This window comes from Schistocerca americana, chromosome 4 (genome assembly GCF_021461395.2).
Source record: "Schistocerca americana isolate TAMUIC-IGC-003095 chromosome 4, iqSchAmer2.1, whole genome shotgun sequence".
Lineage (NCBI taxonomy): Eukaryota > Metazoa > Arthropoda > Insecta > Orthoptera > Acrididae > Schistocerca > Schistocerca americana.
The window spans coordinates 219,924,888-219,940,620 of record NC_060122.1 but is presented as its reverse complement, the minus strand read 5'-3'; the positions used below and the strand labels follow the sequence as shown (position 1 = coordinate 219,940,620).

Sequence of the window (15,733 nt, the reverse complement as noted above, 5' to 3'; positions counted from 1 at the left end):
AGTTCGTGCAGATGGTTGTTGTCTTGCATACGTCCCCATCTGTTGACTCAGGGATCGAGACGTGGTTGCACGATCCGTTACAGCCATGCGGATAAGATGCCTATCATCTCGACTGCTAGTGATGTGAGGCCGTTGGGATCCAGTACGGCGTTCCGTATTACCCTCCTGAACCCACCGATTCCACATTCTGCTAACAATCATTGGATCTCGACCAACGCGAGCAGCAATGTCGCGAAACGATAAACCGCAATCGCAGTAGGCCTTTATCAAAGTCGGAAACGTGATGGTACGCATTTCTCCTCCTTTCACGAGGCATCACAACAACGTTTCACCCGGCAACGCCGGTCAACTGCTGATTGTGTATGAGAAATCGGTTGGAAACTTTCCTCATGTCAGTTCGTTGTAGGTCTCGCTACCGGTGCCAACCTTGTGTGAATGCTCTGAAAAGCTAATCATTTGCAAATCACAGCATCTTCTTCCTGTTGGTTAAATTTCGCGTCTGTATCACGTCATCTTCGTGGTGTGGCAATTTTAATGGCCAGTAGTGTACTTAAACCTAACTAACCTAAGGACATCACACACATCCATGCCCGAGGCAGGATTCGAACCTGCGACCGTAGCGGTCGCGCTGTTCCAAACTGAAGCGCCTAGAACCGCTCAGCCACATCGTCCGGCTGTCCGTTTTCCAGTGCATGTTCCGCTACAGTTGATTTTTCGCGGTAGGCAGGAACGCATTTCATATTGTAAGCCGTGCTGTTGAATAACGTGGACAGTTTGACCGACATAAAACTCCCTACGTCCACACGGTATTTTGTATATTACAGGTGATCTGAGGCCTATATCATCTTTCACAGGATTCGTTAGTTGGCGGACCTTTGCAAGGGGTCTGAAGACTTCGATGTTATGTCTCTTCGAGAGTCAGCTAATCTTCTGTTATTGAACCACAAAACGGTAAAAACGCAATCTTCTTCGTGTCTTCTCCGTCTTTCTGTAGTTGTTGTTTGCTGTTGTAAACTTTTCCTTGAAAACTTTACGTAAGTGGCTCAGTTTCGTCGGCAGGATTTCGGCATCTGAGACGGTTTCAGCTGAACGTGCCATGGTCCTCAGGGAACGCTATGAACGAGACACCATTGGGTTTACGGCGGACAAGGATGTTCAGGAAGGGCACGGAACCGTCCTTCTCTACTTCCATCGTGAACTTTGTGAGGTCGTGGTTATTGTTGATGTGTTGCAGGAACTCTTCCAGCTTTTCATGTCCATAAGGCCATATCACGAAGATATCGTCGACGCAGCGATAAAAACAACTAGGCTTTGCAGGCGCCGTGTGCAAGGCGATGTCCTCGAAATGCTCCAAAAAGAGGTCAACTACAAATGGAGCTAATGGGCTCCCTATCGCGACGCCGTACATCTGGTTGAAATATTCTCCACCATGTAAAAAATACGATGTTGTCAGGGTGTTTTTAAATAAATCCACGATGGTGCTGTCAGAGAGCTGGGAGAGCAAGTTTGTGATCGGCACACAAGTGAATACGGAAACCACATCAAAAGTAAGGCGTAGACGTTTAACACTGTCGACGAAGTCCACCGTATGCTGTATCTGATGGGCACAGTGTCCAGTGTGCGTCGAGAGGAGGCTGGACAAATGCTTTGCAATCCAGTGGTGCTCACTATAGGGCTTGAAGGTATATTCTGCATATGTACCTATGGTAGACCGTTGGACGTGGTTGGTCTGGGTGGCTGAGGGATGAGGTTGTTAATAACACATTTTTCCAGAAATGACCATTTGAGAAGCACTGAAGTGTTACTCGCTGTTCTGGATATTGGGTCACGAGTCAGTTTTTCGTACATATCTTCCTCCAGCGTCCGTCGGATTTTCGCCGTCATGGTCGGCGAGCAGCATTGCTCTTGTAATCTGACAGGAAAAACATTAGAGGATAGCTGTTCATCTACATCTACATCTACATTGATACTCCGCAAGCCACCCAACGGTGTGTGGCGGAGGGCACTTTACGTGCCACTGTCATTACCTCCCTTTCCTGTTCCAGTCGCGTATGGTTCGCGGGAAGAACGACTGTCTGAAAGCCTCCGTGCGCGCTCTAATCTCTCTAATTTTACATTCGTGATCTCCTCGGGAAGTATAAGTAGGGGGAAGCAATATATTCGATACCTCATCCAGAAACGCACCCTCTCGAAACCTGGCGAGCAAGCTACACCGCGATGCAGAGCGCCTCTCTTGCAGAGTCTGCCACTTGAGTTTATTAAACATCTCCGTAACGCTATCACGGTTACCAAATAACCCAGTGACGAAACGCGCCGCTCTTCTTTGGATCTTCTCTATCTCCTCCGTCAACCCGACCTGGTACGGATCCCACACTGATGAGCAATACTCAAGTATAGGTCGAACGAGTGTTTTGTAAGCCACCTCCTTTGTTGATGGACTACATTTTCTAAGCACTCTCCCAATGAATCTCAACCTGGTACCCGCCTTACCAACAATTAGTTTTATATGATCATTCCACTTCAAATCGTTCCGTACGCATACTCCCAGATATTTTACAGAAGTAACTGCTACCAGTGTTTGTTCCGCTATCATATAATCATACAATAAAGGATCCTTCTTTCTATGTATTCGCAATACATTACATTTGTCTATGTTAAGGGTCAGTTGCCACTCCCTGCACCAAGTGCCTATCCGCTGCAGGTCTTCCTGTATTTCGCTACAATTTTCTAATGCAGCAACTTCTCTGTATACTACAGCATCATCCGCGAAAAGCCGCATGGAACTTCCGACACTATCTACTAAGTCATTTATATATATAGTGAAAAGCAATGGTCCCATAACACTCCCCTGTGGCACGCCAGAGGTTACTTTAACGTCTGTAGACGTCTCTCCATTGATAACAACATGCTGTGTTCTGTTTGCTAAAAACTCTTCAACTGTTGAGAGCACAGAGGCTGTTGTGTTGAGCTCTGGTCATGTTTACTGCTGGCGGTTCGGATTTTAAAAGAATGCAGCTCGTTCCTCTTCGAATTTCTTCCGCAATTTTACTGGAAACTTACAAACTGATTGTTCAAAACTACTTAATATATCAGCGAAAGGGAAACTTCATGGAGAAGTAGCAAAGTTAAGTCCCTTCTTAAGCGCTGAAATGGTAGCTGCGTCCAAAATTTCTTGCTGTCATGTTGATCACGATAAGCTCTACAGTTATTAGTTCTGCCGCATGTGGTGGTTGTGAAAGCCGATTGACTTTCCTTTCTGCTTCTCTGCGGATCACACCGTTGACGATGTGAGTTGTGTCACCGTTGCTGCGTCGATTCAGTCCCAGTCAAATGTCGAACGTGACCGCGTCAGTAGGAGGTGAAGAGCCAAAAGCTCGCGGCCGTTTGTATTCAGCTGTTTTCTGGTAAAGGGTATCCTCTGTATCTTCTCCCGGAGCAGGGTGAAACTGGCACGGTGAAATCTTCTTCTGGTTGCTGCAGCGTCGATGTGATGGTTAATTATGGCAAATCGCGGGATCGTCTTCTCAGCACGACACCTTAGTAAGAAGGCTAGCAATCCTATTAGCCTTCTTCACGCGCAGCAGTGTCAGAGGAGATTCCTGCCAAAAGTTCGTGGACAGTTAACCACATGACGCAGATTGAAACCCGAGAGTATTTTATGAATCGAACAGTATTGTCTCCAAAATTATGGTATTAATTGCCCCACGTACTTTGTGTGAATTTTCAGCGGTAATAATTATCCAAAGCCGTATTGGTGAGAATCTGAGGAATGGATTCTTTCCTTTGCAACAACAAATTGCTGGCCGAAATAGTGAAGAGCGGGGCTCAGAAATTTTTATTATACGCACGTTTCGCATAGGAAGATCTCCGTAACAAGAATTCACTCGAGCTAAACTTTAGAGATCAAAGTTGAAATCTACAGATAGGTAACAATGATAAAATTTGCCAAAGATTCTTGGAAGTGGACCTGAACACATGTCAAATCTGACTGACGAATTTATCAGAGATATTGTATTGTCGAGGCTCGCTAGGTTAGAAGACACGTCTACTCACAGACACACCCTCGGAGAAATCACGTCAATGGTTTTGGTGCTTTGTACCACCAAAGATAGTAAAATCTGTAGAAAGTGTCGAGAGACTTTAAGTCATGTGGGCTCTGTTATTAGAACATGTTAGCATTTACGTATTGTAAAGTACAGGATAGAATCGTATGGTTGCAAGACAAATGTCACACTTGCAGGAACTACACTACTGGCCATTAAAATTGCTACACCACGAAGATGACGTGCTACAGACGCGAAATTTAACCGACAGGAAGAAGATGCTGTGATATGCAAATGATTAGCTTTTTAGAGCATTCACACGAGGTTGGCGCCGGTGGCGACACCTACAACGTGCTGACATGAGGAAACTTTCCAACCGATTTTTCATACACAAACATCAGTTGACTGGCGTTGCCTGGTGAAACGTTGTTGTGATGCCTCGTGTAAGGAGAAGAAATGCATACCATCACGTTGCCGACTTTGATAAAGGTCGGATTGTACCCTTTCGCGATTGCGGTTTATGGTATCGCGACATTGCTGCTCGCGTTGGTCGAGATCCAATGACTGTTAGCAGAATATGGAATCGGTGGGTTCAGGAGGGTAATACGGAATGCCGTGATGGATTCCAACGGCCTCCAATCACTAGCAGTCGAGATGACAGGCATCTTATCCGCATGGCTGTAACGGATCGTGCAGCCACGTTTCGATCCCTGAGTCTACAGATGGGGGAGTTTGCAAGACAACAACCATCTACACGAACAGTTCGACGACGTTTGTAGCAGCATGGACATTCAGCTCGGAAACTATGGCTGCGGTTACCCTTCACGCTGCATCACAGACAGGAGCGCCTACGATGGTGTACTCAACGACGAACCTGGGTGCACGAATGGCAAAACGTCATTTTTTCGGATGAATCCAGGTTCTGTTTACAGCATCATGATGGTCGCATCCGTGTTTGGCGACATCGCGGTGAACGCACATTGGAAGCGTGTATTCGTCATCGCCATACTGGTGTATTACCCGGCGTGATGGTATGGGGTACCATTGGTTACACGTCTCGGTCACCTCTTGTTCACATTGACGACGTTTCGAACAGGGGGCGTTACATTTCAGATGTGTTACGACCCGTGGCTCTACCCTTCATTCGATCCCTGAGAAATCCTACATTTCAGCAGGATAATGCACGACCGCATATTGCAGGTCGTGTACGGGCCTTTCTGGATACAGAAAATGTTCGACTGCTGCCCTGGCCAGCACATTCTCCAGATCTCTCACCAACTGAAAACGTCTGGTCAATGGTGGCCGAGCACCTGGCTCGTCACAATACGCCAGTCACTACTCTTGATGAACTGTGGTATCGTGTTGAAGCTGAATGGGCAGCTGTACCTATATACGCCATCCGAGCTCTGTTTGTCTCAATGCCCAGGCGTATGAAGGCCGTTATTACGGCCAGAGGTGGTTGTTCTGGGTACAGTTTCTCAGGATCTATGCATCCAAATTACGTGTAAATGTAATCACAATGTAAATACATGTGAGTTATAGTATAATATATTTGTCCAATGAATACCAGTTTATCATCTGAATTTCTTCTTCGTGTAGCAATTTTAATGGCCAGTAATGTATTTGAGCGAGGCTATTTTGACCTGGGCGTTTTAACATGTTTCAGGTCACACGGCGACGGACAGTTCAACGTCGATGGGCAAGAACACGATGATCGTGCGGCGGCTTCAGACGTTCCACATCGAGGGCCGCATGTGGCCGGACATCGGCTACAACTTCATGGTGGGCATGGACGGGCAGGTGTACGAGGGCCGCGGCTGGGCGTCGGCGCCCGAGGCGGTGGGCAGCGGGATGGCGCAGGGCTGCCTCAGCGTCGCCTTCGTGGGCTCCTTCTCGACGCGGCTGCCCAGCGCAGACGCGCTGGCGGCGCTCCACCGGCTGCTGCGTCTGGGCGAGCGCGAAGGCCACCTGGCCGCCGACTACCGCCTCATCGCCGAGAACCAGCTGGACCCCGACACCGAGAGTCCAGGCCGCGCGCTCGCCGGCCTCATGCAGGGCTGGCCGCGCTGGGCGCCGCAACTGTGACGTCATCTGGAGAGGCCGACTAGTGTCTGATCGGCCGGGAACCACCTGGGCCTGGAACACCGGGAGTTGGGGTCATGAGTTCACCGGCGTCATGTGGGATTGACCGTGCTGGGTGCCACAGCTGTGACATCGTATCAGGTCAAACACTATGTCACACCTGGGGCCTGCTTATTGTGTGATTGTGGTGAGCCAGCTGGACCTGGAGACTGGGCCGTGTGGCCTTTGGACTCATGTCTGAATGGACGCTCTGTGTGCCATAGCTGTGGCGTCATACGATGTGAAACACCATGTGACATCCAGCTGTGGACTGCCATGTGCTCACCGAGCTGGACCTGGGTACTAAACAGCCCTGGGATGTACATGATAGCCTCATTCACAGCTGGAAATGCCTGGCTCCAAACTTTAGGTGCTGTCACACTCTGTAGAACACCCAGTGGTGGGCAACCTTGTGATTGATGACAGTCTTGGACAGTGAGACCCCTGCCAGTACACTCATTGGCCTCATATACGACTGATAACGCTGGGTGTCACGGCCGGAATGTATCACTAAGCCACATGCTCAGAAATCTGATTTGAGGCTTTGAGTCGCCGTAAATTGATCTCTGACAGCTACTGCGGGCTGCACAACTCCGCTTCGCATGCCTCGCCAATAGCGTAATGCGATTGTGTGAACGTCTCTGTTGCATCAGCTCAGTGTCGTCATAGCTCTGTAGACGGCCATTGTTTTCGCCTGCAACCATTAGCACTTCACAACTGAAACCTGACGACAGTACTGAGAGCTGTCAGGGATCCTCTGTCGCAGTCTCGACTGTAGCTATGTGTCGAACTAGAATTATATTAATACCGTCAGCTGCTCACGGTCGTTGATATATATCAACGGGGACAGGTGAAAATGTGTGCACCGACCGGGACTCGAACGCGGGATCTCGTGCTTACATGGCAGACGCTCTATCCATCTGAGCCACCGAGGGCACAGAGGATAGTGCGACTGCAGGGACTACCCGCGCACGCCTCCCCCAAGATTCACATCCTCACCTTTAATATCCACACACTACGTCTGTAGTGTCCCATCCCAACACACTCATTACTCGTGGAAGACATTCTTTCCAAGTCTCTTAAGAGTTCGGGGAATATGTGTGCATCCGCACAGAAGAGGAAGGTCGTGGCCGGTATTGCCAGAACTATATATTTATATGGATATGGTGTCTGTTCTTTCGGACATGTCCGAAAGAACAGACACCATATCCATATAAATATTTATGCATCTGTGTGTGGTGCCACGTGTGCTAACATGTGTCGTCACACACTGTATGGCACCTTGCTGCCTACCAACAGTCTGCTTGTTGCGGACATTCAAAACAAGCGCAACGGGTTCATGTTGGAGTGCCTGTCTGGATTTGCAGTCATGATATAACGCACCATAGTGTGTGTTGTGGCTGTGAACTGCTTTTAAATGCTTTCGAATAGGCACCCTGAGCCAAGATGATCAACAACTGACTGAAGACAATCGGTTAATGTGCACATCCTGGTAACTGATTCTTAATGCATGACGTGAACAGTAGAAGATCAAAAACGTAAGATACTGTATTCACAGATGCTGTGATTACATTTCGTGAAGTTCGTTTCCCACAGCTCGTAGGTAACAAAAAATTTCGATCATCTGATAGTCATCAGATCAAATAAAGTGAAAATCATCCTGCGAAACTGCCACATTAGCAATATGCAGTACATAATCAACAGTAAAATGCATTGCTGTAGTTAATTAATCTTTGAACGCTGTCATAACTAGACTCCCTCCCTTTGTATGGAGTGCAGTCTGCAGGGTTGAGAATGAACATGTTACGTGAGTTGTACACTGGACACAATTTCCGTGTGAGCTTTGAAGGTATTCCAAAGGGCTGCAAGACAAAGAAAGTTCTGAGTTTATTGATTTATCGAGATTAGTGCCACTAAACAATTTAACTGAATAAAAGTAGGGAAGGAAATTGGAGACGACTTAACTGAAGGGACAATCTCAGAATCTACTTGGAACAGTTTAGGGAAACCCAGAAAACCTAAGCGTAGTAGGACGGGGATTTGAAACACTCTGCTCCATGGAAGTCAGTCCGCTCTGTTAACGGCTGTGCCGCCACGCCTGGTACTGACAAGTGAGTTCCTTCCCACAAACCACCTCAGGCAACTTTTCTGAGAGACACGAAATCTCATCTGGAGTACGAAAAATGTACTTTTGGTTGTAGCACTAACCTAACACAGTTCAAAGTAAGTTTCATTTTTTGTTTTGGTTTTATCGTGTCTACAAAGACGTAATTATAAATAGAACTCTGCTTTAGGAGGATAGTGAAAGCCATCAGCGAGGATTGTTGGAGAGGCACAAAGAAGGGGGCTCGACTATAGTCTTGCTCATCTATGCGTTATTCTTCAAAGAATAAGCAGAATCATGAAGATCTTCGTGTTCTGGAATAAAAGCAGTACATCAGCCAAATCTCTCACGAAAGGTAGTGTGGTTTCTTACTCTGAGTTTACCATTGTCGTAAGAGAGATTGTATCGAGGAAGTACATAGTACTTTGGGACGGGAAATGACAGAAAATTTCGAAATTACATAATTTTTAAAATAAAGCCATATGATGTTGTCAAAGCCATAGGGTTTTGTTATACAAACATTTTGTTTAGAGGTAGGTCTCTCACCAGCTATGCAGAGGGATATTCAATTTAATGTGGACAGTGAACCATGGCACAATTATCTTTTTTCACACTAAAAAAAAAAGGAATTGGACTACCTACAAATGGAATATTTGTACTTGAAGTATAGGCCTTATCGAATGCAATCACGTGCCATTTAAAATATCTAACCACTTCTATAACTTGATCAAAACTTAGTACATGTGTCGCACTTATGTAAACGGAAATCTTCCTCGTTTTGCCGTTTCATCTGCTCCGTTAGCTCAAAAACGTTTTGGGAAATGAGCAGCAAAAGCCCTCTACTTTTTGCATGCATTTAACACGGAAAATGAAAATGGGTTACGCTTTATTTTAAAGTATATGAAACGTTTACATTTTCCTAAAATATAGTCAAATGAATTTTAGAAACAGTACTGTTGAATCTGTATGGCGCTCATATTCTCATTGTTTCGCTATTACATTGATGGTGGCAAGTCCATGAGTTGGTGCACACGAATGTGATGAGGCACTGAGGAGCTGGAAACTGCGTATACTCTCAAATGAAAGTAACAGAACTTGTGCTGTGTTTTGTACACGCATGCTCTCCTTGAAAGCTGTAATCTCTTATGTCATGTCTTGTTTCGATATTAAATATTGATAATTCAAAGATAAATAAAGTATTTTATAAATAAATGCTGTTCCACAAAGATCAGTTTTAAGCAGCAACTGTTCGCCTAGTGTAAGAAGTATTAGTATTTCTTATCTGTATAACAGTCCAATACACTCTGTTTTTCACCAGTTTTCCATTTTATACACCACACGAATTGAACTGTTAATTTTGATTCTGTTCGCAATTTGTATTCACATTCTGGCATGGCCATTCAACCAAAAGAACTTTAGTGAAAGCTTACAATTCGTATATTTTACCTATATTTGTGTCTAATAACTGGGCACCTGAGACCAAAATAATTTATGTGTCGATGTCTAATGATGCATGAGTAAACTGATAATATTTCGCTGCTCTTCCAGTAGACAAGATGTCAAGAAAACTGAACTTTTTATCTGAAATGGAATTTTCTCAGGTGAATAGTTACCATAAAAAAGGGGATCCAGTGATCGTCTAAGTTATCGGCTTCATGTTTCATTCAGGAAAATAATAGGATTTATAATTATTGAAAGAAATGTAGGTACTTACAGCAGTGAGGCACTGTCCTGTTGTTGAACGGGCTTACTGCTGCATGACTCATACAAATGACTTGTTACCAACGTGAGAACGTCTGTAGCGTTCAGTTGGACGTATTTAGCTATTGTTTAGCTCTTCTTGGGTACACTAAATATTTGGAATTCACGGAGGAAAGTAAGCTTTCTATAGCCTCTCTATGGTTATACTTTCTCCGTAGTAGAAATGTACTGTGAGTCGTACTCACTGTGGAATGTGGAAATCTGCGGTAATCGTTCTCATTTGCATCGCACGAAACCTAACGACCCCCGAACAGTACATCATGTCGACCATCTCTGCATATCTGGTGCAAATGGAAAATTTCAGCAACCCCTCTTGTCTGGTGAAGGCCTCGATCTTGTTTAGGGGAAAAATAACCCTGATATTACCGCCGGGAGGTTTCTTAATGACTGTCGGTTCACAATCGTGAAAGTTATTTCCACCGAAATGAAAATACTACACTGGCGTAAATAAATGGGAGATCAAGCGTGATATTACGTGCAATGTACCGAAAAATAGGCTCTTTATTGACTCAGACATCATCTGTAATAGAATAAATGTTCAGATACAGTATCATCATCGTCATCATTAGCAGCAGCAGGAGCATAATGAAGATCATTATCATCTTTTTTGTATTATTTGACCTCCTGAGTTTGTGTTCTATTTACTCATCGAAGACAAATGTTTACATTATTCGTAATAGCGTATTTAACGGAAATGAAAGCAATTTTTTTCCCACAAAGTATTTTTAGTAAATGGTGTAGTAAGCAAACTAGACATTTTATGTTACCAATTCACAATCTTCCTTAGCTTTCATATTAAATGAGACAGGTCATTTAAAATATGAGTGTAGAACTGTATTAGAACCGTGTTCGAGTTGTGATTATACTGTATCTGAACTCCACTTGAATTGTGTTTGACATGTAGTGACTTACGCTACAAACCACGTGCAGTGTATGAAAACAGATTAAACGTTCAGTTGGTATTAAGACATAATAAACTGTGTCAAAACAATGTTCACATGCGCGGTCCATGGATTACGTGAGTGCCGACTTTATGACGATTTCACAACGCAGAAGGTACAGCAGCAGAGCTACGAGAAGTAATCAACGCCAGATACAAGATTCAGTGACTAGGAGCAACGAACGAGGCGTATTAGCTGTGACAGTGAACAGCATGTTCCATCAGTTCTGTAAGCAGTATGTCACGCAGGCTTCAGAGCAGTCGGTAGGGGAGCCAGAACTTCTCGGTGGCAGCACACGGATTAAAAAGCAGATTACAGTAAATGTTATGCCTGCATAGTCTAGTTCAAAATCCATACGGCTAGTAGAAGGAATTGAATAGCCCGAAATTGGTTAAAGTGTATTTTATTGTAATTACTGTATTGAGGAACATTTGTAAAAACAAAGAGTAATTTTTTAAAAATTGTAGTATGGTTAGGAAAGGGGAGAGAAGGTATCTTCTTGGAAGCAGCGAAGTTTACTGTGGTAGCGAAACTTTTCAGATCAGCTACAAGTGATGCAGACTGATGATGGTTTCGATGATACTTCAGACCATATCCAAATAACAAGTAGGTAACATACATATAATGAATGTGAAAAGGTAGATTTCGTTTTAAATGACTACACTACGAATGAAGGTTTTGTCATGCATGACAACAATGATGTGTTAGATTTGAATGAAGATGCCAGAGACACAGAATCTGACGTCGACATTTCAAATGAATGGACGTAAGACTTACACAGGTGAAGCCATGGCTCTGTATCAGCCGGCACTTTGCCAAATGAGTGTAGCAGTTAAGAGAATACTGTTGGGCATCAGAATCAGATTCAAGGTCAACGTCAGTGATGGAATCAATGATGCCAATGACTTACGTATTTTCAAGGCAAGACTAGGAGAAAGTAAATATGAAATTATATAGGTTAATGCATGGAAAAGTTTCATAACTTTACATTAAAACTGATAAAATGATCAAAGAAATATTTGCAGAAACAAAGGTATTGATTAAAAATCTGAATGAGGGTCAGGATAAAATAGAAAGTAAGTTCACGAACAAATTAGGGATCTTAAGGAGTAGCTAGGAGAATATTTAGCTGAAATTAATAAAATAAGTCAGAAAATTGCTGAAATAGATATCATTCAAACTCGCGTTATTAAGGCATGTAAGTACAGACATCAACTGCAGTGTACAAAATTAGAAATTGTTACAAATGAGCGAAATAAACTTACCAGGAAAATTTCGAATGTAGGCTCAAAATGTAAAGACAACACAAAGGTGTTTCACGTTAAATTCAGAGAATTGGAGGAAAAGGTAGAAAATCTTCCCGAAATAGAAGCTGTGACTAATTATGTCACTAAAACAGAAGCAGGCAGAAACGCAAGAGTTCAGAGAAAATGTAGCTGAATGTAGGACAGAGTAAGGGATAGTTTAAAGGACCACATTAATGATTACTATGAAATGAATCGGTAACCGATGAACAACGTGAAATTAACACTAGCGCAGCTAAGGTAAAATTTGTTTGTAAAGATGAAACGTGTGATTCAAACTGATATCGTACCATTTTGTTTCAAGGTTAGTCAAACAATTCATATGTAAAGTTAGGTCCGTGAATTCTATGTTACGAATAATCAAAGACAGTACTCTAGCATTGTGTCAGTGTCTGGCTACGCTATGAAACTATTACTGTAGGATCAGTGGCTAAAGACGAAATGAATCTGAATGAAACTGGTATTGAAGCGTTAGACATCGAGGAAGTTGTAACATTAGACACAAATGAAGATGTCAAAACAAATGATGAGGTTAGTGAACTTGGTAGCAAAGATTATTCGTTGCGAGACCCACAGATTGATTCAATGTCTAAAGAAATATAGAAACTTAGTAGCAAGATTTCCAATGTAGAATCCGTTTGTAAAGATAAGGGAAATGTGATCAAGTTAACTTGAAAGATATCGCAGAAAAAGGAAAGTAATTTACCGAAGTAGTGAAAGAAACTGTCATCATTAATGTCACTAAACTTACGGGGAATGTTAAATTCTAAATGCAGTCACGAAGTGATCCATAAAAGAGAGAGGAAGGAGAGTCAATATAAATGCCAAACCGCGTTGAGTCACTCCGCCTAGTGTTTTCGCTGAAAGAAACGTGCAGGCACTGACGTTCATGCGTCATTTAGAGATCATTATTCCGTTCCAGTGGGCACAACAAAAAGAATTCTAGTGGGCTGCTTACGAGTTTAAAGTCGCTGAGAGGAGAACAATGGTTACCCAAACTACGCAAAATATTGTCGATTTGCAATATGAGAACAGTAGTGGGAAAAGTATCCATAATGTTGAGTTGCAAGACGAAGAATAAACAGCTCAGGAGGCAATTACTCATTGCTATCCAGGTAACAGACGATGCCAGGTGCCCAAGTTAACTGATAATTCTATTTCATTTTCGTTTCGTATTGTCAGTTCTTCCACTTCTAACGCTCCGAGCTACACCTACCATCTTTATTATCCTACACTATCAAAGCTGAGTTTCAGAAATGCGATCAAGGTAAGTTAAGAGTGTTGAGAAATGTTTGTTACCTAAATGGGAATAGATGTTGACACGAAATCGTATGCGTGCGTAAACATTATGTAAGCGTAACATGAGAGTATCGAGATGTGACAGCGTTATACCAGATATGTGACAAATCAATGAACAAATAGAACAAACACATTTCTGTAACAGTCTGCATGTCTAGAGTTGATACAACTGAAAAACAACAAGTAAAAGCATGTCATGAATTAGAGATTTCATTTAATTTTTGCCTTAGCAGTAGGCACACTCACAGTTTACTGAAACTTTTACGACGTAAACCACAGAGTGGAGCAACTTTTTCGTAAAATACACGCTGACTATAATTGCAGTAGACCTGTTAATGAGCACAATTACTCCTTAAACATAAAACAAAGAGATAAAGAGTTTAATATACAACAATACTTTGCAAAGGCTATTAAGAAACAAATAATACTGAAGTCAAATTGTATTGCATAGTAGTGTATAATTTCGCTGCAGCGGAAGAGTGGTTAAACAAAACGAGGTAAGTGGTCAGGACGTAATAATGATTGTATTAACTAAATGTAATTTACGTAGGTGATGTCACAAGATGGTACAACCAGTATACTGTCTCATGGTCATAACATTGTGAAGCCTGTGTTAAGTATGAACAATGTTATGCTGTAATGGTGGGAGTTTCCTATGCGACATATATTTCCAACAATATGAATGTTGTCGAAATTTATTGGGAAGGGATGAGCTTGCCAGTGAGATTTGTTGTATTAGATAGATTTATAAGGCGACAGGTACGTGGGCCAAAGGGAGTTGTGTTTGTGGAGATTATTTCAGGGAACGTGAAAGTCGGCTAATTACTTGCTGGAGATGGACATTTTAAGACATTTAAGGCAATGTGGTCTCCACCAATGATTAACAAAGTATTAAGTAGAAGACATATACAACTGCTAAGTGCAAGGTTCAGGTTAGCAATGTGAATGCAATAAATTGAGTACATAAAAAATTTAGACTCTAAGGCTACAATACAACGAACAAACTGGAGTGTCATGCACTCACAAGAGTCTCGTTTACGTATTACAAATGACTAACTCGGCCACAAAATATCTACTTAGCCTCATGGTATGTGTCACACATCATAGGAAGTTATTTATTGCAAATGAGGCAATGACTTAGCTTGGAGGAATATTTTAAGACGTGTATCTATGGGTAAGCATAAATATGAATGTTTCAAAAGCAATCTTCCATGATTTTTGAAATCAAGTTTTTGTAACAAATACGTCATAGATTCGTGACGAGATTATAAGTCACAGGCAACACTACAGCAACAGGAATGAACCTCTGACTGTCGAGTTAAAGCAAGAACATATTATACTGGCTACTGACTTTTCATTTTTATCGGCGTATGAAAGCATATAGCCACAAATTTTTGACATGCAAACCAAAGTGTTTTCACAAAACAGCTATGAATCATATTTGTACGTCTACATAATTAATAAGACATCCTGGCATTGTCAAAGCAGAATTTGTACTGCCTATGTGTAAGAAATTTTACAAAGCAGAATGATAACCAAAATGTTACATTTTATAAGTATTTATGATAAAGTTTACGTAACCAGGAACCAATACTGACATTGTACTTTCACGTGTGAGATGGCTGGAGCAGCGAAGTGACGCTGCGTAATGTAAGGCAAGTCATAGAGTGGCAGACCATAAGAGGAATTTAAAGCATACATGATGTGAAGACCAACCAGTGAACCCGGATGACTCATAACAGGAATCTGTATACTGACATTGTGACACACTCGGATGAAGCTACGTGCTCTGGTCACACGAGCAGTATAAACAGTTAAACACTACGAATTCAGATTGTATCTCTGAACTAAATGGCTCACAGACATATGATGATTTTATGGCATATTGATGGAGACGCTGACGAGCAATGAGTGTTTTTACGATGCATAGTGATATGTTTGGTTTGGATTATCCAAATTAAGTAACTAATTGATGCCATTTTTGTGCCTTCGTTGGAAATGTGTACGAGTCCTGTATGCTGATACTGGAGTCGACAGAAGGTGGACATTAACTATTCTGGCTCCACCATGGAGCAATCTGACGTCACGGAGTGTGAGGTCACGCTACAAATGACGGAGTCACGTCCAGACGTCGCTGTTTCTGGCACATCGATGCCAGTA

General features: G+C 42.8%; 1 protein-coding gene across 1 annotated transcript in view; it reads left to right on the top strand.

The window, feature by feature from the left end:
- LOC124613358 (peptidoglycan-recognition protein LE-like) overlaps window positions 1-8,942 on the top strand; it is a 123,682-nt gene extending 114,740 nt beyond the window's left edge. Inside the window, exon 4 of the mRNA XM_047142055.1 lies at window positions 5,710-8,942. Coding sequence (XP_046998011.1) covers window positions 5,710-6,128 — 419 coding nt within the window. The 3' untranslated portion in view covers window positions 6,129-8,942. The remainder of the gene's footprint in view (window positions 1-5,709) is intronic.
- Window positions 8,943-15,733: the final 6,791 nt, after the last annotated feature.